Source organism: Corvus moneduloides, chromosome 4 (assembly GCF_009650955.1).
Source record: "Corvus moneduloides isolate bCorMon1 chromosome 4, bCorMon1.pri, whole genome shotgun sequence".
NCBI classification, from domain to species: Eukaryota; Metazoa; Chordata; class Aves; order Passeriformes; family Corvidae; genus Corvus; species Corvus moneduloides.
This window is the reverse complement of record NC_045479.1, coordinates 18,831,703-18,856,055: the sequence shown is the minus strand read 5'-3', so window position 1 is coordinate 18,856,055 and position 24,353 is coordinate 18,831,703. Positions and strand designations below refer to the sequence as shown.

At 40.3% G+C, this 24,353-nt stretch overlaps 1 protein-coding gene across 4 annotated transcripts in view; it reads right to left on the bottom strand.

The window, feature by feature from the left end:
* The window catches only part of TBXAS1 (thromboxane A synthase 1), a 263,129-nt gene that overhangs the window by 82,632 nt on the left and 156,144 nt on the right, over positions 1-24,353 (bottom strand). For 3 of the 4 annotated variants that reach the window (XM_032105665.1, XM_032105666.1, XM_032105669.1), the window contains 4 exons: positions 20,543-20,659; positions 13,240-13,328; positions 10,641-10,789; positions 8,524-8,654 (listed from right to left, as the gene is read on the bottom strand). In XM_032105665.1, the coding sequence (XP_031961556.1) occupies positions 8,524-8,654; positions 10,641-10,789; positions 13,240-13,328; positions 20,543-20,659 (486 nt within the window). The remainder of the gene's footprint in view (positions 1-8,523; positions 8,655-10,640; positions 10,790-13,239; positions 13,329-20,542; positions 20,660-24,353) is intronic. The other variant, XM_032105667.1, reaches the window with a different exon arrangement.

Sequence of the window (24,353 nt, the reverse complement as noted above, 5' to 3'; positions counted from 1 at the left end):
GAAGCAAGAGACCCAGGCCCTTATAAGGAGCAACCACCTAATTTTTTTTGCTTTCTCATCTGCTGTTTTTTTGCCTGCGGTGGTCAAGCCACCACAAAACTCAGCAACAAAGGCCAGTTTTCTCTGGATCCCACCTTCAAAGCACAATGAGCTCTTGGTCACCTTATTTTAATAGACACATAAAATAGAGCTCTGACCACTTCATGCCCTTCAGCATCAAGAAGAGGAAAACCAGGATATAGCCACAACAACCAGCACCCAGAAGAAGGAAAAAAATAAAAATAAGAGGACTTTGCATCTCTCCTTCAGTGATGGGAGTAGCTTCTTTGAAAACGGCAGGTTTGCCTTTCAATTCTTTCCTCTTTCAGTTTTTCAGATAAGTTTTACTGCAAACATTATTTGAAGAGTCCTTAAGCTATCTTTTGACCTGGATTTTCGGTAAACAGTATTTTAAGAGATTGATTTTACCATGCAAACACAATTTTTAAAAGTCACTAAAAACCTTGACATTACCAACAACTGAGCATGTGGGTTTATTTATTTTCAGTCTAGATAAAAAAGCCTTTTTTCAGCACTAAAGATCCCACCTTCTCCAATAAAAGATGTTTCTCATATGCTGTAGATTGGCAAAGCCAAATGTCCATCTTCACTTCCCACACCGGCTGGTGAAAACAGGAGGAAAATACATGCCAAAACTTATTGACAGAAGCATTTAAGTCCTTCCTCCTTTTAACTCTGAAGGCATCCTGTTGGCTTAGTGACTTCCTGCTGATTGATGCTGCTACAGGGAGCATCTGAACCTCTCCTGTTCTGCCCAGAAAGGGCCAAACCTAAAATTTTTTTGAAGGCCCTCTGAATGAGCTCCACCACACATCTCTTAGAAAGTGAAGTTAGCTTTTCCTGGTACTATCTGCAAGATCATTCTTGGCAACTGTGGATATGCAAAGACTTAACCAGGCTAATCAGCATGAACACGCTGGTGCTTCAATTTAATATCTGTCCTTTAGTACAAGTCTATGTTCTTGCAAACTAAAGCATGGTTATCACCTGTACTTGGCACTGCTGAAGCCACACCTTGAGTGCTGTGTTCAGTTCTGGGCCCCTCAGGAATGACTTGAAGGGGCTGGAGCATGTTCAGAGAAGGGCAGTAGAGCTGGCGAAGGTCTGGAGCACCAGTCTGATGAGGAGCAGCTGAGGGAGCTGGAGTTGTTTAGCCTGGAGAAAAGGAGGCTGGGGGAACATTATCACTCTCTACAACCACCTGAAAGGAGGCTGGAGTCAAGTAGGGGTTGGTCTTTTTTTCACAACTAATATGACAGGAGGAAATGGCCTCAAGTTGTGCCAAAGGAGGTTTTGATTTGATATGAGGAAAAATTTCTTCACCAAAAGGGTGGTCAGTTGTTGGAACAGGCTGCCCAGGGAAGGGGTTCAATTACTAACCCTGGAGGTATGTAAAAGTCATGTAGATGTGGCACTTGGTGGACATGGTTTAGGGGTGGACTTGACAGGGGGTTAATGGTTGGACTTAATGATCTTAAAGGCCTTTTATAATCTAAATGATTCTGTGGTCCTATGTGAGCAGTGCTCCGAGAAGTCATGGAGATGGCTCACGTGCATGATGGCACTTCAAATCCCAGAGTGTAGCTGAGGTGGGATCTGTGAAATATGAGATAGAGACATCACTCCTGTCACCTCCAGAAGAAAAAACAGAGATACACTGCAGTGGTTGAGAAAGACCAAAAGTGAGTGGAGAGAATCACAGATGCCAGATTATGTTGTTAGGGTTGCTGCAGGGTTTGCTGGAGTGGGGCAGATAATGCATACATGATACCATCTGCCTATTCCTTATCTAGAGTCCATGGAAGCACTCTGAGCCATAACCAAGGAAACAGTAAAATGGTGCATTAGAGCAAAGGGCGAGCAGTAGCAAGCAGACCTCCATGTGCTTGCTGGCACCAGGTAACCAAGCAGACATTTGCTAACTTCTTGTGGCCATAGTGCTCATAAAGCCCTGGGCTCAAAGGTGTTCTGAGCTGTAGAACTGGGATAGATGCAGCAGTAATGCAAAACTCTTCCTGCACACCTTGGGGAGGCAAGAAAGACACTGCTCTTGTTACTTATTCCGTCCTTGGTCTCTTTTGAGCAGAGAGACTGCAGAGCTGCATTTCATGATGAAAGAACCTCAGCCAGACACCTCAGCCCAGGCCTGAAACCCAAAGATCACATTTGCTAAGTCTCCAGTTCCCCCTTGGAAAGACAACAACAGGGTGAGCAAGAAATTTCAGCTGTGCCCAGAAGTAATGAGGATTTTAAGTTCATTTCCATTCAAGGTTTTGTAGCTTTGTTATGTTTAAATACCCAGTTCATAAATCCCAAGAAAGTTATAAAACTCATTACTCTTTAAGAAAAATAAATTAAATAAATAATTTTTTTAAAAAATATTAATCAAATGGGGGAAGGAACACAATTTAAACCACAAGCAAATGGCTTGACTTTTAAAAGAAGGTGAATAACTAAAATGCTTTTTAATATAATGCTCCTCATTCTTTTTGTCACTGTGTGCTGCCCAAGCACAGATACCAGATTTAATGTTCAAAAGGTTTTTAACATATTCTAGAGCAATTATACCATTCTGCTAAAAGCAGCAGGAATTGAGGTTTGAGAGTTGTGTTCAACTCCATATTTAGCCCAAATTTCCTCTATATCTTTAAGACACACATTTACCTTTCTGGAAAGTCCACATTTCCACCTGACAAAGGCAGTGTGTAATGGGATGATCAAATTGTGAGAACAGCACAGCAGAACAGAATCACAGCATCCCTCCAACAGACTTAGAAAAACAAAAGGATCAGACTGCTCCTTTGTTTTACTGACTTATATTAATCAATAAAAATAGATTATTTAATATTGCCATATAGTGTGTAACCTTAAATGGACACCACCTTCTTCTTTACAGAAACAAATTTTGCCTGTTTTTCTACAAAGATAAGAATACTGCACACTATTAGGTGTCTAATCCTCCCATCTGCTGTTTCCGTAGAAAAATATTTACTTTTTAACATCTGTACTGCGTTTACACAGTTCAAACACACACATAGCTCCTGGAATGTACATAGTATTTAGCAAATTTTTAACTAAGTTTTCTTTGTAATTGTATAGTTTTCCCTTGACAAGGAGAGGATCAGACTTTTTCAGGAGGATTACCTCTGCTCAACTCATTTCAAGCAGCTCTTGAATAAAATAGTTCATTAGTTCATGAAAAGGAAGGACTCCAGGGAACTACTGGGGAAGGAAGAGAAAAGAAGAGAGTGTCACAGTAATTAGGTTTTCAGACTGTCGCTTATCCTCCAGAATGCAGGTACACACACACACGTCCCTCTTCCCCTTAGGGGAGATCATTGCATGTTTTTCCCTGGGAATCAGTGTTCCAGAGATTAAAGTTCTAACCTGGCCATAATTTCCCAGAAAGATATTAAAAGATACCCCTTCTTTATCGCGCATTTCTGTTGCGATAGTCCATAGAGCATGAGAAGTCCACCCCCCCCCCACCCCTTGTCCTTGCAAGTATTCAAATACCTTCGTTTCAGAGTTAGTCAAAATTCAGTTTTCTGACCTTTTTAGGCTCCTATGGCTGATGCTGATAAAGCAAAGGACTTCCACTCACCAGGAATGTCTCATGCCTGCCCAGGTGTACAGGCAGTCTGGGAAAAGCAGAGCCACTGACTGTAGCTTCCGGTGATCAGGGAAAAGACTGGCCAGGATGGCAAGCAGGGAAAACTGGAGGGGGTTGCAACTTGATCAGAGGACAGCCTCTTTTGATCTATACCTGGGCACAGTAGACTACAGAGCATCCCAAAGCCACACCAATTAAAAGGGGGGCAGATCATCACCAGGACTGACAACGCTGTACAGTTTCTGTGTGGCTTTACACCATGGGGCTCAGTGGGAAGCGTAGCTCACAGCCTTCAGACTCTTCTCCTGTTGTTCTTTCTGTCTGCTCTGCATTTGCATTAAAAGCACTCAAGTACTCCATAGGTCTGCAGCCAGACTGACTGAACTGCAAACTGAAATGCCAATGAATAGTTCTGGTGATACTTGCCTGTGCTTTGTCACCCTCTCATTCCAAATTGACTTGAAACCACCAGGAAGCAGCTGATGGTCATCAGAAACATCATCAGATCACTACCGGCCTGGCATGGATCCGTGACCTTGAATTACGCATTCAGAGCAGATAGTATGACTGGAAAAATCAGACAGTGTCAGAAGTATGTGTTGAAGCCTCTATGAATTCTCCGATTCTCCTTGTTAAAGGATGTGTATTTTCAATAGTGGATTCTCCCACAGATCTGTGGTGGTTTTCCAAAAACAGTATTTTACAATAGCCTTAAATTGTTACATTACAATTGTTGTTATTACTATGGATTACAAATGAAACTCTGGACTTTAATCTGCTGACAGCAGGCTTAGTTTCAACCCACAGTTTTAGGAAGGAGTCTTAGTTTTGAGCACTATGAAAGACTCCTTCATCTAGACATCATAATTTAAAAGAAACTAGTAGGTTAAGAACTGAGCTATAACATGATATAAAAATAGCTTTAACATGAAAAAGATTTGCATATCAGATTATTAAATGAAAATCTATCAAAGTATCATTTATTGAAGTAAACAACTAGTCTATCTGCCCTGTCTTTGGAAACATTTTGCCTCAGGGAAAAATTTAAACCTGGGCAGATAATCAGGATAAAGTATTTGAACACTTAAATCTTGCTGGAGTCTTTAAAGTAGGTGTTAAGTGGTGCATTAAATTTGTGCTGTTTCTTCTGAGCAGGGTAAATTTGCTCCTCTGTAAATAGTGGGAAAAGCCTTTTACAATAATTTGAATCTATGAATAAATGTAATATATTAAAATTTCTAAAGTACAACCATTAAATGTTTTTGTACATAAGCCAAATGAGTGGAATATCCAGGACCAAAATTATTCAAGTGACCACAGAAAGATAATGTATAATTAAAATGACATCTGCACCACTAACCGATGGGATGAGAGAAAGTGACATCACAGATCTCATATAAGCTGCAAGCGTATTATTAGATCTAAACCTGGCTGTAAAATTACTATCTACCCATGGGATTATCTTTAGGCATTCAGAAGCATTGTTTCATTTACTGATAGAACAGGGATGATAACAGGCTGACTTTGCTTGTCACATTGTTTTTTGGCCTTTCTTTATTCTTTGTTCACATTAGCTGCAGATGAGAGGAAGACAAGCCTCAGCTGAATCACTGTCGTGGAGCTTTTCATTGTTTTACAGTTTGTTCCAAAGGCTTTTTTTATCCTCCCCACCCCCTCCCCTCAAGAAAAGAACCCAAAAGCATTTTTAATGGTGATAAAATCAATGGGGAGTAAAAGATGCACACAATGTAACATCTAGGAATGTGGCAAACTAAGGAATACCCATTGGCCTAATGCACCTCAGGGAGACCATAAGACTTTGCTTATAGCTCTCATTATTAGCACGAAGAACCAGTGGCTGCTAGTTATATCTTGGCCTTATTAAAATTCAGTGCCAAAACTCCAACTGGTTTCAGTGGGTACATTTCATCATTTGAGACCTAGGACAGAGGACATAATTCTCCTTCACATGCACAGCTATCTGGGGCACCTAATCTCTAAAGATTTAATTTCTGCATTAAATTGAAAAAAATTGCATTTTGTTCTGCTTCACACACCATTTTTATGTCTCCAGGAAATATTAGTTGCCTATATTTGTAACAAGACTCATGTACCACCAACCTAAAATAGTCAAAATTCTAAGAGCATGTAACAAGACAGGCAGTGAAAAGGGGAAAAAAGAAAGCTCCAAACTTTCCAGTCACTTTTGAACAACAATGATACTGAACTGCAAAGGGGACTTAATTTGCCCTCAGAAATCTGGCCCTAAGTGTCTAAATCCCAGCACCTGAAATAGTTCCTACATGCCAATTTTGCAAACTAGGCAAAAGTTCAGGAGCAGACGGGTCCACAGGCAGTCATGGAGCTGTACACACACTGCTAAGGCAAACATGGACCTTGCACTTTCCTCCACGTTGTCCTGGTGTTGGGCAGCTACTGCCATGTGTTCTCTCTTACAGCACCTCCAATATCCCTTCCAATAGAACCTTAAGCCTCTGGTCCATCAACCACTGTAACCTGCAAACAGGCTGCATTATGCAGATTTCTGCCTCCTGATCTTGTCACTACAATCTTGCTTTTCTTTGTGCTGTCCCCTGTTTAAGGGAGTGACCAGCTCTAGCACAGTGAAGAAGCCCATGATCGATCCCCTCAGTGCTACTGCCACAGAAACACATTGCATTTTATTAGTCATGGTTAATACAACAAAACTTTTAATCCACATTATGTTGTTTTGTTGTCCCTTTTATCCTTTGATAATTGATACACAGAATAGACTTTCCATGCAGCCCCCTTTGGCATAAATCTTTGATTTAAAAATCAAAGCCACATCTGTATGCCATTAAAAGTTCACACTGGACCTGTGCAGTAGAAATGAGGTGCCTGCAAGCAGTTTATACACATCATCACTGTCAGAAAATCTTCCTGCAGCACTCAGCCTGGGCCAGGAACCATGTTTATGAATCACGAGTTGTTTTGGCCAGTCAGTGGTGCTTACCATCTTTTGATGTAAAGAAAAACAAAGACTGATGAAGGTGGGCTGAAGGAACAACAAGCAGCATGTAGTGATAAACTGCAACAAATGGAGAAGTGAGACATCACTGCAGAAAAAGTCAAAGAGCAGTGATATCTTCAAATGTAAATTTTATTTTTAAATGTGTCCTGGAAGTAATGTAGAGTAAACCAAAATCCATTTTATCCTGAAAAGTGGCAGCCATGGGGCAAAGCTCTGAGAGTAAGTAGGGAAGATCCATTCTCACCTGTGCTGTTAACTCCATCAGCATTACTCTTCATCTCAGAGTGGTAAGAAACATCTCTTACACTTCAATATTAACAGCTTCCTTCGTGTGTATGTTGTGTGTTTCATGTCAGTTGTTATGCAAAAATTTGTCTCAGTTACCTTAAAAATAGAATTCTCACCGATATTCTTTGTTTCTCACTACACATCCATATTCCTTCATGAGAAGAAATGAAATGAAACTTTGTGCAATAAAAGGAAATTAAGTGAAATGAAAAAAAAATGAAATAAAAATGAAGAAAAATGAAAGGAAACCTAAAGAAATGAAATTAAATGAAATCTCAAGATTTCATTTCCTTTCATGAAATGAACTTCCATTTCATGAAAGGAAATGAAATGAAAAATCAAATAATAAAATTAAATGAAATTAAACATTATGGAATAAAGGGAAATTAAATGAAAATTTTAAAAGAACAAAATAAAAAAGTGAAAAGAAATTAAATGAAACAATGAAATTAAATGAAATCTTGGGATTTCATGTCATAAATGAAAATGAAATGAAAAGTCAAGGAATGAAATGAGATTAAATTTAATGGAATGAATTGAAATGCAGTGAAATGAAATGGAATGAAAGGAAATTAAAAGAAACGTAACAAAATGGAATTAGATGAAATCTCCAGATTTCATTTCCTTTCACAAAATGAGTTTTCATATCGTGAAAGGAAATGAAATGCCAAATCAAAGAATTAAATTAAATTAAAAAACTGAAATTAAAAAATGAAATTTTATGAAATATAACAAAATGAAATAAAATGAAATCTTGGGATTTCATTTCATGAAAGGAATGAAATGAGAAGTCAAGGAATGAAATGAAACGAAATTAAACTTAATGAAAAGAAAGGAAAAGAAAGGAAAAATGAAATAAAAGAAATCTTAGGATTTCATTTCCTTTCATGCTTGTCTTTTTGGACAAAAGAAGAACTTCTGTATCATAGAACCAAAGCAGAGGCCTACGTTCCAAATGCTTCAAATACCAAAAACAGAGACTTTCATAAAAATGTATGTGCCTTCACATACTTCATAAAACAAGAGTGATTAAAAACAAACACAAAAAACCCCCTCAGAGTGCCTTATGTCCCAACAAAAGAGGTAACAAATGATTTGCTAACCATGGGTATCCATTTGTTTCCATACTTCAGGTGGTATTTCCTACCTTTCTAGTTAGCCATCTCAACATCAAGTGACTGCTCTAACCAGATGCTCAGGTTCTTTCCATGTTCCAAAGCAGCAGAAACTGTCACAGGACTATATAACACCTGCCTCAGCTTTTAGGGAATGACTGAGTTGAAACACTCAGTGAGGGCTCCTTTTCCTCTGGTCCTTAAGTGAAAGTAGTGCAGACATGACACCTGACTCTAAGATGTGAAAAAAATTCCACTGGCTGAATCCTTCCCTCTGGGTCTGGAAACGAAGCTGAAAAGTCATCCCAGATGTAACTTTTCTGCATCCTTACTCCAAGAGAAGCAATATTGGAATGAAACTGAGGCTTATGCCACTTCCAGTTCTTCCTCAAAATATTTACTTATCCATATATTCATCACAGAAGTAGCCTTACCTCAGCTGCATCTTGCTGGTGTCTGTAGACAATTGCATTTTTTATGGTTTGGATAAAAAATCCATTCAGTTCCTTTTGTTTCTTGTTGGGAAAAATACGTAGCAATGGGATCATTATGAATGGGAAAGAAACTGTAAGAGATTTTAAAGTAGAAAGCGGTGAATCAGACTGTGCAGGCATAAAATAGTCCGCCCCACTCCTCCTTAATATTATAAAACTTATCAAGTGGGATTGATGTGTTCCTTTTATGAAAACTGATTTTTCTTCTTTTCCTCTCCCTTTACCAACCTATGGGGGTGGAAGAAAAAAGGATTTCCTTTTAGAAATGTCCTGCTGGCCCGGACTCTCTTGCCAAACAAATGCCTTCCAAGCTTGTTTCCACAATGCTTCAGGATTTTGGTTCAGCTTTTTGATGTCATGGAGCCACCACAACAAAGGGGAGCGTTGTTTCCCCTGCCTACTCAGACAATTATATAGGGAAGGTGGGGGATCTTGAACTGGCCTAGCAGCTTATGGCACCAACCCATGAAACAGTGTAGTTTCCATTCTTGTTTACAGTTCTCCAGTATTAGGGACCTATAAGAAGGATGGGGCTCTTTAGCAGGGCCTCTTGCAGTAGGACAAAGGCTATTGGGTTTAAACTAAAAGAGGGCCAATTCAGATTAGATATAAGGAAGACGTTTTGTACAATGAAGCTTGTAAAACATTGGTACAGGTTGCCCATAGAGGTGGTGGATGCCCCATCCCCAGAAACATTCGAGGTCAGGATGGACCGGGCTCTGAGCAAACTGACCTCGTTGAAGACATCCCTGCTTATCGTAGGGGATTGGACTAGATGACTTTTAAAGGTCTCTTCTAACACAGACTATTCTATGATTCTATTTATTTTGCTTCTTTAAACAGGCCACAGACTCTGGAAGTGGGATGTTATCACAAGGATGGTCTCCAGTCCATGACTTTTATAGTCACGACCTAGGAGCCTGAGTGAAGTCTTACATCCTAATAAACCCCTCGTTAACTTATGAACAACTTAAGACTAACAAATTAATCATTGGAAAAACCTTGTTCTGCCAACAGAGCAGATACATTGTGGGAATTCTCGCCACATTAATGAGCGAGCAGAAAGAGATGAATCAAGGAATCCAACTCCAAACACTACAGAAACTTTTTCTAATGAAGGACATGTTCTTAGATGTATAGGGGCACATTTCTGTCCCATTAAGAAATTGGTCACAAATCACATTTTGCAATCAGGTTAACGTTAACCCCAGGGCAATTTGGATACACAACTCCAGAAGGAAACAGTTGATGCACTGCGCATACAGGTGCAATCTGTAATGCCAGCAGGATCAGATGGGCACAGGAAACTTTGCCACTGTGCCACCTGATATTACTGCGTGCAGGTCTAGATAACAAGATGATAAAACCTCAAAAGCCTTGATTATGCTGTGGCTTCCTCAGCTGTGATTCTTACTGCCCTTGAATTAACAAGACCATCACCACCACGAAGCCTTAGCTTGTGTGCCCTAAAACTACGTGGCTTTATACTCCACTCGTGCATTGCCTATTTATTCACCTAAAATAAATGCATTCTCTTCATGACACTTGTGAACTTTATCCTTTAGAGCCATCAACCAGGCTGTGCCTGCTGTTCAAAAAAAGAATTGGGAGTACTTTACACAATCTCTTTATGCTCTTCCACCTCTTTTCTTTAGTGGGTTGTTAATGGATGGAATTTCAGTCTCTACTAAGCAAACCAAGTGCACAGAAACTTTACACTTAAGTTCCGAAGGGCAGTTACTCTGTTTTAGTGAGAAGTGTATTAAAACAAGTACTGTAGAAATGGCAGAACCCAGAAACTTTCCTCTCAAATGAACCTGGAGCATTGTGTTCCTGGACTCTCAGTTTCTGGAGTAAGTTTCATTAATGGTGACAAGACCTGTAGAACATATGGTGGAACTCTCAAGGGTACAATTGGCCTGTAGGTTGCATTCTGAACACCTCTGAAATAATCTCGGCTATAAAACTTCCTGCTCCGGCTTCAGCATGTTTTGCAATTTGAGGATGACTTTTAGGAAATTACCACAAGAAAGTAGACAAATGTGGACTATACTCACGGATTAGAATGAGAAGAGGCTTAAACAAAGACATTTCGAAGAAAGTTCTGCAATTCTTAACAAAGGGGTCATCAGGATTCTTCTGAGAATCCACCTCAGTACCAAAAGCTACGCTACCAACGACATCCAAGGTAAAGCAGTTGTAACACCTGCATTAAATTGAAGAATGATAAATAATTATCTACAAGTCACATATCCATTACTATCTTGCTTCTATGAACATCACATAGCATTAATTTTTGCCACTGAGTTTCCTTTTGGTTTTAGATTTGAGTTTTGCCAACAAGAGATGTTTCCATCATTCTGAAAAATGCTGATGCTTGATAATGATCACCTTCTCTACACCTACAATGCGATGTATTTTCATATAGCTCAACGAATCCACTAAAAATTTATTAAAAACAATTAAATTTGTTATGATCTAGAAATCAAATGCAACATGTCAGAGATTCATGAGCATTTTCTTAGTATGCATCCTAATAAATGAGATCACTCCTTTCTCATTTTAAACTGCAAAAACCACACCTACTACCTGTCCAGTCTAAACTCTCAGACACAAGAGGTGCTTAAGGATTTCCTTCTTCTTCTTCATACCTCCTTTGTAATGTAACTCTGTGGATAAAACCAAGAGGAACTGACACTATGTGAAATCTGTATCTCTGCAGAGGAGCAGTCAGTTCTTTGGGAACTACAAAAGATCTGTGGACCACGATTTAGAAACTTCAGAATTTACTGAATCACTCCCTGCATATCTGACCATCTATCCAGTTGTCTTACCATCTTTATTTTCCTAGTGAGCTTTAGCAGCTCTATTAAGTTTTGAGATAAGTGGACCAAGAATGTAAAATATCCTTGGAATTTGATTCTTCTGATCTGTGGTAAAATAAGCAATGACTGTACTTCCACGATCCTTACGAAAGGCTAATATCAATCTCTGGTGTTTTAACCTGAGTGAGCATGTATGAAGAGAAGAACAGGAGTCAGGCCCATTATATCCTGCATATATTATGTGAATCAGTATTTCTAAATATGATCTTTGTGAGCTGTCATTTTGATCACACCAGAGCAGATTTGAAAGATAACAACAATACTGCAAAGCTAAGTAACTTCTTTTGGTCTTCAACTCTTACACACACACAAAAAAAAAGCATTATTAGAAGTTAAAATGTTAAAAGAGAGGGCATTCCATAAAACAATAATATCAGAAGGACTCAATCATCTACCTCTCCAAGGAACTGAAAAAAAACCTCTTAAAAACTAAACCTCCAGTTGTTGGCAAAACACAAAATGGCTAAAGACAACTAAGGTCACAGGAGGTTACAGCTAGGGTCTTTACATCCAAAAAACCAGCTCCCACAGCAATTTTGTGAAACTGTAGTAGAACGAAAATCACATTTATAAATACATCAAACCTGCTGAAATGGTAGCACGGTAAAAAAACAACTGGAAGATCATGTTCTGAGATGTTCAACATCATTCATTCATACTTTCAAAAGGTCTCTTCCAAAGTGTCTCTTGAGAGGTGAAACCCTATAATGGATTAATAGCTAAAAGCCCAGTCAAAGACAAAGGACAAATGGAAAAAAGGGAAAAGACTGGAAGGACTGGAAAGGTCAATTTTCATCCCAGCACTAGGCTAGTATAATGTATCTTGAGGTTTCATAGCATCTCTTCAGCCATTTAATAAAGCGATCTCTGTGCGCACACACACTTGCACGTGCACATGTACCTGAAAAAAGATTAATAAATTGTGGCTAAATATCCATTTCTTCTGATGAAACAATATTATTTATGCTGCTGCAGTTTGGGGAAAATCATGAAGAACTTCAGAGGGTGCTGACCAACCCAGCAGATGAAGTGTAAGAAAAATGAAGCAAAAATAGTGCCCGTTAGAAAGGATGCATTTGAACTACCACCCAGGGTCTTAGAGGAAATGCATCTACTCAGAGAAGGGACTAGATAGTGTTGGGTGAAGTTCAGTGAAGACCTCTGATGAAAGAGCAACAAAAAAGATAATAGGATATTAAATGCATAACAAATGAGAGAAAGCAGAATATGGAAAATATTAAAATGTCATTTTATAAATCAATGGTGCATTTTCATCTGGAGTACTGATGCCATTATTTCACAAAAAGATAGCGTGCCGTGAGAGGGTGTTATGAAGAATGTGGTGAGAATGATTAAGTGCTCAAAAAAACCTCATATATAAAAAAAAAGCAAAAGGGTGAAGGACTAGATATATTTGATACTAGATCAATTCTTGTGTTTGTACATTATTGGCAGCCTGTAGAGAACAGACTGGACAGGGACTGATGCAGCCTTCCTTTGTGCTTCCAGCTGTTAAAACTTCATTAAATAACTGCCAGAAATACATTAGATGCTTTACTAAAATTACTTTTCAAGTATGCAATGGCTGTCCCCAGGAAGAAAAGGCATTTATCAGACACACCCTCTATTAAACTATGATCTCCACTTTTAAAAGTGAGGGAGGAAGAAAATCTTTTATACAGTAAGTGTGAATTTAGAATAACTGCTGCTATTGACATTTTTCTTTTTTTTTTTTTTAACCTGCTACTAATTTTTGGCATGCTGAACATACCTCTGGATATCAAAAGCTTTGCCAGAATCTGCGTAGACTTTCAAGTTACACAGCAGGATGTCACAGGCCTGGTTTATCAGTGGTGTCATCTAGAAAGGAACATACTGAATTGTGAAAAAACATAAAATGTTAAGAAAAAAAAACAAACAAAAATAATTATTTAAAATTATTTTGATCTGATAAATGGGATAGAGCTTTCAGGTGCCTCTGCAGGTGTTGTTAGGCACTTATGCACAGTTGAAATGAAATATTGGCACTTTCAGCTCAAAATAAACCTACACATTACAGGGATGCCCTTCTCCAGCTCTGGGCCTAAATACGAGAGGCTGTGTCACTTACCTGACTGATGGTTCTTGCCCCGCTGTGGCCACATACACAGAGAGCTAGCAGGCAAAAATATCCCCCTCTATTTTTAATCATTCCCTGTTCCAAACGATGATTTATCATGATCTCTATATGGACTTTTAGGTTGCATATGCTCCAGGGCAGAAGGAATAATGTTTTCCAAAGTCCTGTAAAGGCATTGGCATCAGAGACCCAGCACTTCTACCCTGCCATCTCTCAGTTTGAGGGACCTAACATGTACACTAGAAAACCACCCTAGATACCACTACAAGCTGCTGAGGGCAAACTGCTATTGGTACACAAGGAAAGGCTTTTCTGAAGTGGTGATGCCATTAAATGGACATTCATGTGAATTTATTAATCTAAGGGTTCTTTCCAGTCACTGACACATGCTGGTCTGGTAGACTTACCCACAGCTTGGCTGTAGCCAGCAGTGCAATAGTCTCTTCTTTAGGGCTTCATGGAAACCATAGCACAGGCAAACATCAAGGCCTTATAAAATCTCTCTTTCTGTCCCTTTAGTTTCTACGTACGAGAGGAATCAGACACTTCCCTGATTACACCAAATATGCGGTTCCAGCCGCGAACCAAAAGGAACTATGTTCTATGGCTCTTTCCCATATGGACTACCAAGAGCAGCCTACAACTTAATACCAGAGTCTTACATCAACAACTATGCCAAGCATCAGCAACGCACACACAGAAGCTTGCCTTTCCTTCCTGAACTACCTCCTTCAGCATACGGATGTCAACAAACATGAGAACAGACTTATCCTACTCCTCTGACATTCCTGTTATCAAAAAAGACTTACTGCAGCCTCACAGCACACTCTGAGAGCTATGCAGCCTGCCCAGCCAAGTCCATTTTGCTTGGCACTTCTACCTCTGTGAAACTGGCATAACACTTTGTGCACAGGCACACTGCCATCTTAACACATGGGCAAGACTATACGCAGTCAAAAGGCCAACGCGGGAGCATCCAATATGTTTTCCAAAGGCAGAAGTCTGAGTCAAGAATGTGTCTAGCTGCTCTCAGGGTCCCATGTCTATATGAGAGAAATTGCATTGCAAAGCCAGGTCGATTTGGGCTTTGCCACAGTCTCACAAGACAACTCTGATACCAGATTAGTGCTCGGTAAAAGCAGCTGTTACACTTTTGGGAGGTGCACACCACATTATGTGGCAGTCTTCTTCCCCTTTTTGGTTTTCCAAAGAAGGTCCCCTGCAGCAAGCTTCTTCTCAAATGGTTCAACAAAATTAATACATTTTTATTCAATAGACTGAATGAAGGTGAAATACTTCATAATGTCTAGGTCCAGCCCCACCAATGAACTGAACCAGCCAAGGAGAACAAAATCAAAATCCATTTTTTAACAGGTATGATGTTACCGAAACAGATGGTGATCATTTCAGATTTTCCTTTTATTGCCTTATTTTCTCTTTTATTCCTCATCACATCACCAGATCTGTAACCAGCCAGCTGGTTGCTATCACTTTTCAACAGCTGGCAGAGACGTCAGGGGGACGTACGTCTGGCCAGGGCATCCCACAGCACCTCTGCACTTTGCACGTTCCACCAGCTTTTGGAAATACTGTTGCAATTCATTCCTAGCCACAAGATATTTTTATTAGTAAATCTAACCAGGAAAATAGGGAGGGGGGGGACATGGATTTGATTTACTGTTAGCGTGATATGACAATAAGACAATTATTTGTATATGAAAGCTACAGAGGATATCGACTCTGAAATCCTAGGTTGGGTTCGGGTTTTTATTCCCCTGGGGGACATAAATTAGTCCAATACAGCAAACTACAAAGACCACAGACCGAAACGTTCTCAAGTCTCATAACACCCCAAAATCTTTGTCCAATTGTCAAGAAAAATAAAGTAGTGTCAGGGGACGTGAACCATACCAAGCGTAGGAAAGTGGCACAAAAACAGACACATTGATCTACACTGCCTTGGGTATCAGTGACTTCCCATACATTCTCATTTGCCAGTCAGAACATAAAACCTGCATAACCTGCCTGAGATTCAGTTCTTGGTGGGTAAACAAACCCCAGCTGCTCTGTGTTCAGATTGGCTGAGAGTAACAGGATGAAGAAAAATCTAAACAATATGGTCCCTGTAAATATTTGATCTGACAGTTATCTAATAGCAAGAGTAGCCCAGAGTCCAAATTTCTTTCTTTTTGCCAAAGAAGAGCATTTGGGGTTAGGGTTTTCATGATGCCAGGGGCTTTGCTGTATAAATCCTGCCAATATGCTATTTGGCACATATCAACAATTAGCTTCTGATTCTGCGTATGCACAGTGCATGTGGATGTTTGCACTGTTCAAAGGCATCAGAGTCACGTTCCTCTAGTTAGATGTGGTCCTCAGTATTCATCAGTATTATTACTCTCCTTATTAGCATCCAAACTGAAAACTAGAAGGCTGGATCATATTCACTGTAGACAGATGCACTGGAGACTGTACTGTTCACATACAGCAAGCAGAAGTCGTGTTGGGCCTCTAGTCCCACAAATGTTATGAAATATAAAGGAAGGAGAAGGAAAAAGAATTCATCCCTAACACAAGAATTGCTTCTCCTCCAGATTTCAAGTCCCTGAATAAAACCAGAAAAAGAGAAGTGTCAGAAAGATGTTTTGTGAGAGGATTGGTTTCCGTCACCTGAGAGTGGAGCTCTGCTATTCCTGGGCACAATTTACCGCAATGAGCAACTCAACAAGACATTGGCCTGTGGCTCAAGATTACGCACATTTCACGTATCACTTTTTACATTAGTGATATGCTTTTCCTCAGGTGAGCACACTTGCTTTGTCCACCAACAACAGCAATTTCTAGAGACACTCCCAAAATGCCTTTGACCAATATGTACATTCTAACAGCAAATCAAGAAAACCTTAATGGTTGGACTGTCAGATCTTAGTCCTAGTGGGACATGAAAGATCTACATGCCTGAGAGTGACATTGGAGGATTTTTCTGCACTGCTCTGCCATGCTATTACAAGTTCTGCTTTGTGTCTCCCTTTGTTTGAAAGAAATGCCTCAACACAAACTCCACTTCACAGGTTATTTAGGACAATGCTACATTAAGCTGTGCTCTCTTCTTTAATTTTTGTGTTCTGTTTTGTTTAAATGGTTTGTTAATGGAGGAAAGGATCCCTGGCACACTGATACGAGATGACAAGACTGCTGCAGCACCATCAGAATAAATAAAAATCAATAGGTTTTCTGCTGGTGTTGGCTGTAAAAGAGAGTAAAGCTATTTATCAAGTCTGACAAGGGGTCCAGAACTGCAGGATCATCACAGGCACCACAGCAAAAAGAAGAGGAACAAATTAAGAAATACTAAATAGAGAATCAAGATTGGTACAGCAAGATCACTAACATGTCAGCTTGTTTCAATACATAACAGCTGAGGGGAGCATGACAGGAACACTGGGAAATGTTTCTGTTACTTAGAGCATCTAGTATTATAATTCAACAATTCCTCCTGAATTACATCTTGGACCAACTTTCAGTGATTGGTATTGTTCCCACTTAAAAGATAAAGGTGTTTCATGTGCAGAGAATTTAAGTAGCTTCTGTCAGGTCATCCACAGGCAGTCAGTGGCAGCGCTGGAAGTGACATTTCTTGGGTTTCCTGCCTCCTGTCTCTCATTTCTCATTCTTAGTGCTCCCACAGCAATGGCACTATGAGGTTCATTCGGGGGTCTTACTGGAAAGAGCTTACTATTAGATCTGCTACCAACTCCAGTGCCATCTCACGTGGGATGCTACCAGATCTTACTGCAGAATCAAGCTTACAAGTCTATTGCTTTATGCTATGCTCAGCACCACAATAGCACTTGTGTTTAATGATATCCAGAGCCAAACCCTCCTTCAGCTGGAGTGGATTCCTTTACTAATGCTTGTTAGAAAAAGAAAATTAAAAAGGGAGAACACACAACACACAGAAATCCAGCAACAGTGAAACAGTACATAGCTTTTAAAGAAATTGAGAAAAGACAGAGAGAAAGCTGGAGAAGATGTCAGAAACTGCTGGAAAATGTTACAAAAACAACTCTCTCTAGACACACGGAAATCACTATATTTGCTATCCAACAACTCTATAACCTCTTCTATAACCTCAGTTCATTTCCTTTAACTTTGAAAAATCCAAAATTTCTGGAATCAACTCTTCATCACTTGCTGGCTGACTGTTGGAGATATCTGCCAAACTACAGGGAAATTCCTCAAGCTCAGTGAACTCCTCAGTGACATTACACCACTTCTTTGAAGTGACAAGGGCAAAGCTCGCCTCTGCCCACAGCCGCAGGTGCCTCTGTGGAGCACTGCAGGTTAAATCTTAGCAACACACATTATCTGTCTTGGGTCTTGTCCTCCAGCAGCCAGGCCAAAGGGGCTTCTCACTTCTCACTCTTGCTAGCCTTGAAACTGTCCTTTCTTGTGTTTCTGAAATGGAGATATCAGGAACCTACGCTGAGCTCTCTGTCCCCCAGTGCATCTTTCATCTGAAGTGATTGCTATGGGGAGCACAAAGAGTTGTTAACATTTATTGCTCTGTCACAGGCTAATAGCTCCCAGTTCTCTCACAGCATCCAGACAGACAAGTCTATGGAGTGGCACTAGGGGCTGCAGCACTCAAGGGGAGCCACTCTCCAAAGACACTCACGAGGTCTGCAGTCTCTCCAGCACCACTGGGGAGTTTCATAGAAGAACAAAGGTAAGGCAGACAGAGTGAACAGAGTGGAAGACTTTGGTGTGGGATTTTGTCAGAGGAATTAATATCCTGGAAGAAGAAATAAGGAATGTCCTAGTAGTATTTATAGACATGTATAAAATAGCATATCTAGGTTTTTATGCAATAAATTAGTACCAAATTTGTGTTTGTAACTCAAAGTAGAGAGGAAGGGTTTAATATAAAAAGGATGTCTTGCAGATCATGCTGAATACTCTGCAGTATGGCCAATACTAGAACATGGTATTTTTGTTTCCATGCTGCTGTAGAGGTTCTGAGAGAGTACCAAATATGGGAGAGTTAAAAAGTGAGATCATAATTAATGAGCATTGATTTCCTTTGAGAAGTGTTGGTATGGCTTCTAAATTAAGCAACAGCAGGAAAAGCACATGGGCAAGGACTTAAGTTGCATTAACTTCAAATCCGAGGATTGCTAATGTACTTGGGTAGAAAATGAAACGCAAGGGTGAGGAGCACATCCGTTCAACAGTGGTCCTTAACCTCACATGGGCTTGCTGCAAGTGTCTGTCTGTGTAGGGATGGACGGACTTCTGGTGAAGGCATGGGAGAGAAAAGCAAAATTGAACCTTTCAGAGACACCTGCCCCAGTCCTCTTTTTCCCACTTGCTGTAGAATGGGAGGAGAAAGTGACAACTTCCAGGTCACCCTAAGCCCATGCACACATGCCTTCCACAGAGCTTGAAAGAGGCAGCATGGGCAAAGCTGATTATCAGGCTAAAATTAAAGATCTCAATCTTTGCATGCAAGACAGCTACCAGGCACTGGACAGCCCTTCATTTTACCTCCTACATTCCTGCATTCCAGCTCCACCACCAAGCCATGCAAAAGGGAGCGCCATGACTTCTCCTCCCAGCCCAGTTTTATCGGCCAGACCCTGCAAAGCCACGCGTGCCCAGCCCCAGAGCAGGATCCCCGAGGCTCCCCTCTCTTGCCCTCACCGTGCTCCTCAGCCAAGCCTGCCCGGCTGGTGCCGGCAGAGGCTGCTCTCCACAAATTGAGGGGAGTGCGGCGTAATCTTTTGTTAGTCCACGAGTAAAGAGCCGATGACCTGCAGTAAGGCAGATTAATTTCCGCTAGGAAAATGCAAAACTCTCCTCTCGCCACCATGCCATGTGCAACTAATCGCTTGCATATTTAAACACCCTCGCCTTGCTGAAATTTCGTGATGGAGTTGGTGACAGAGCAAATGTCAGGGCGTATAACCAATGGCATTGTCAGTTGTGATTAATCAGCATCTCCGCCAGGCTCGCAGCCAATTAGAATTTACCATAATAAGGAGGTGACAGCCGGCGTTGCTAAGCGACCGCTGTCTATAGAGCTGGAAGAGCCAGACACATTTAGATGTTACTGTGGATTTCGACAGCGGCATGTCAAAACAACACAAGCGTTTGCCCAGTGGAAAATTTTACAACCCAGGACTGGGCACCAGAGTGAGCATGATTCCCTTTCAGAGTAAAACATAAAAAGGAAAAGGTGATTTTTTTTTTGTTGTGGGGTTGTATTTTGTATTTTTCTTTGAGAGAAAACTTTAACCAGTCAATCATTTATATACATTTAATTAAGAGATATCATGTCACAGGACTTTTTTACTGGGTAATGGGTATCCATGGCTCAGCAAATGCTGACACATTTATAGGAAATTAGCAGCAGGTTAGCGCAGAGACATTTATTTTCAGTCAGAGGTATTTATCTGGCAATGACATTCTGTTCCAGTGACTTATTTTATTATATGAAAGGATTAAAGAATAAAAGTAGGAGGGAAGGGGAAGGAGATGGAGAAATGAAAACAAACTGACAGCTGTTCCTGTGTTAACATGAGAGTTGCTGACTCTGCACATCAAGAAAAGCTATGTTTCAACTGGGAGCAATAACCTTTCCTGGACCTAAGCTTACTCCTAACAGGGCAAGGGAGAGGAAGAGGTAAGGGTCCTTCTTGAGTATGCTACACTTTCATGGACAAACTGACTCATATAGAGGAAGACAGAGGATCATATCCTCAGATGAGCTATTCTGATTTTCACCAGTCTATGATCTGAACCATGCCGCATGGAAGCTCTCCCGCAGCGCTCTTCTGGTCTAAATAAAGTGGCACAAAGTAGCATGTTTTACCTATCCTTAATATGGACCTACATAAAGCAGATGCCTGCACAAGTCTTCTAAATTATGAAAGCAGCAATGTCTACACCTTACCTCTTTCAGTTTGGTATCGCTGAAGGCTGGGGTCAGGAGGCTCCGCACGTACTTCCATCTGTCATCACGAAGACAAAGGATGCTATCAAGCATTGGCTTGGAAATCAAGTTCGGCTTCTAAGTCGACAGAAAACATAATTCAGTTTTAACACAAATGCAACTACAGCTACTCAAGACTCTGGAACTTGGGAAGATTGCTCAGGAATGGTATCACACTGCTGTCCCATGAAGAGAGGTTCAAATCAGTCCCAAACACCAAGCTAAACATGGATGAGGCTAGAGAAAATTTCTCTTTTGCTGCACTCATTTTCTCTTGGGCTTGTAGAAGTCCTGGACCAACCCAGTAACTCCTTTCTCAGACTGCTCTGGTTCTGATGTTCCTGGTGTTCTCCTGAGATCGCTTTCACTGAAGCCTGGCTTCTTCCCGCTCTAAGGTGACTAGCAAGAGGACTTGTCAACACTCCCTCTCCGTGTGACATGAGTGCCAACGCACCGCATGCCGGTGTTGGTGGGGGACACAATTTCTGATGACAGCTGGTATGTCAAATTGTTACATGCATTTTAAAAGTCTTCAGAAAATATGTTGATTAGAAAGCAAGTCCCAGTCCTTACTCTGTTGATAAGGAACACTCTCACTAAGAAGTTGCGGCCTGTGACTCTTACAGCTGCAGCAGTTGGTCAAATATAGTAGCTTAAAGCACTGCCCCATGAAGTTCAGTACCAAAATGACTACTGTGAATTTACTAAATTTTAACCTCCCCCGCCATCTAAGAAATTCCTGTCCAGAGAACAGTGCTATTCACCAAGGAGTAAAAGGATATAAAAGACAAAAGAGAAAGCGAGTCAGAAAACAACACACTTCTGCCTGGGAGAAGCATCAGGAGACATCCAGCCCCACAGTAGAAAATATTGCATCTTATATTATATCAGAAGATGTTTCCTAATTGTTCCTGAAGACCTCCAATAACAGAGATTCAATAACCTCCCCACTCAAACTCTTTCAGTGCTGTACTACTTTTACCATGGTAGCCCAATCTCTCTCTCTTGCCGGAACTTTAGTCTTTATGCTGTCACAGGCATAGAAACCAGGTTATTCTCCCCATCTTTGCAGCAACCCATACATACAGAAGGCTATAATAACTACTAAGCATATTTCAGCCATCTACCCCACATAACACCAATTCACTCAATACATACTTATCAGTTATATTATCTAGGACTGTTCAGGGTTGATACTGTTCCTCTGCATAGTCTTGCTGATTTACTTCTTTCTCAAGGTAACAGTCCCTGTGACCTGACATGGTACTCCAGGCAAGGATGGATGTTTTTTCTCCAGACATTCTGCAGTTCTCTATTTACCCTGGAATATTACATACCACAGCATGACACTGTACTCATGTACTGGTTTGTGGTTCCCTGCAACTTTCAGACTTCTGTCCGAATGATCACTCTCTAGGAAGTTATTCCCAGCCTTTATCATTAAAGCTGGTTACTTCCAAGAGTCACATTAGAACATGTCCTTTTGAACTATGACCATTCCCTTTATGACAGTTTGTTCAATTGATCAAGCCCACCTTGAATTTTAGCCCTTTTTTCCATAGCATCTTTCATCCTTACCAGCTTTCTACATGAAATGTTAGAGCACTCCATACCCTCATCTAAATCATTAACAAAAGTACAGAATACTTCCTGCAAAGAAGGCACACTGGGCTTCTCCCTTCCCTTCCAACAATGGACTGTTCCAAAATACATTTCAGGCATTGTACAGCAATGTCCTCCAGAAAAACCACACTAAGATTAGTGGGTGTGGGCAGAAGGTGTACACTTCTCCAGCTACCAGGAGGTACTAATGTACATGAAAAAATCAATTCTTACGACCTATTACACACCTGGATACTTTAATTTCATTTTGTGCCTCAATACTTCTGATTTTATTGCCACTACATGCTATTTTTTTATCCTTTTTCTTGGAAATCTGACCTACTTTCCACTCTGTAAAAAAACAATTTCTCCTCAGGAGCCATGAAGAGCTGGCAATTTAGCTATGCTGGTCTTCCACTGCACTTCCTTAACTTTCCTCCTTACTGGAAGAGTTTGCACTTAATATCGTTTCTTTAAGGAGCTGCCAGCTCTCCTTAACACCTTTTTCCTTTACAGTTGCCAAATTCTTACTACACTGCATAAGCTTGTAAAATGCAGAATCCTATTTTATATTGCAAACAGGCTAATGGGATAGTTTTACATTCTCAGCAACACCATCCAGTGTAGTAAACTAATGTCACTGGGCTGACTCTACCGACCAGTTTTGTGCAAAGATGAGCAGCTTTCAGGTAGAAAAGTACATATTAAGCTGAAAGAAGAGACTGACTTAGGTACTGTCATCAGATGACTACTGTAAAACAAAATAAGGGCACTTTTTTAATGTGTATATATAGGCTATTCTATTTTGTACAATAACAAGGCAAACCTTGGACAGGCTGTCAAAATTGAAACATCTTGGACTGTTTTCTCTGAATATCCTCTTTAAATAAATGATCTGTTTCCTAACTTGTCAGTAGGTATCTTTCCTGAGGATCAGAAGTGCAGCTAGAAAGACCATCACTCGGTGGAGTGCTCCATCATTTGTTACAAATATTCAAAGGCACAGGAGAATCAGAAGAAAGAGGCTCCAGACAATTGGAAATGAGCGTCACCCTGTCAGAAAGTACTGTATGCTACCCTCTGCTTCACAGTTCTTACGTGCTGCTAGAGCAGCCATTTACACTAAATCTTGACTCAGCTGGTCACTAAATGAGTCCTCCTTATGTTTTCGGTCTGCATTTCAAACCCTGAGGTCCAGATTGCAGTGCTCCTGAGCACTCAACAAAATCAACAACAGGGAACATCCTTGATCCTGGCAAAGGCATTAGTCCAAGAAATCAGGTCACTGAATGCAGCCCCCAAATTAGCAAACACTCTCAGACCCGTGTATCAACCACCAGCCTTCACTTCTGCTTTATAAAGTGGAGATATCACATCACCGCCTCAGAAATGCTAACGATACATTAACATTTCTGAGGCACTCAGCAACTACAGTGAAAGAGCAGAATAACAATTCCCACAAGGAAATGACCAATTTTGTCTTCCAAGCAAGGTTTAAATAGCATACAGAAAAAAAAAAAAAAGAAAAACAGAAAAAATTACAGGGCAACACTCAGAGAAGTATTTTGCATCCAGTCCTAAATTGAAGGCTGCCCAAACTGTGCACTCTATAAGACAAATCTCCTTTGCAAGACAAAGCTCCACTCAGATAATAACAGATGTGATATAAATCTCACAGCATTTGTCTTGAAAGCAAATTCCCTTCCTAAAACCAAACATTTGCCCTAAAAAGTGCTCCTAATTGCATAAAGACTGTATACAGCACATTCACAGAGAGAGACCCAGTTACTGAACAAAGAGCCTGTTAACTATAATATTATAACTATGACATTAACTATAGCATTGCCTTTTTAGCACTCTACTTTATGTCAGTAATGCTCCCTTAACATATTTCTGGTGTGCACAGTATTATATATATATAAATGCTGCAAGGAAGGAAAAACAACTTTGGCCATAAATTATTTTACTCTGTACCTTTAAAACTGGGCATGCAAAAATATGTTTGTGTTTATTGGAATACCATCAGCATGACTGACAGTGTATAGTGGATTTCATTTATCAGGTTTTCCTTATAGTTTCTGCAAACACTTTCCTCCTAATTGCATAACCTGTATTACAGGTTCATATAGCAGGAATGAAAATGGATTTGGTATGAGAATGAGACTGAAGT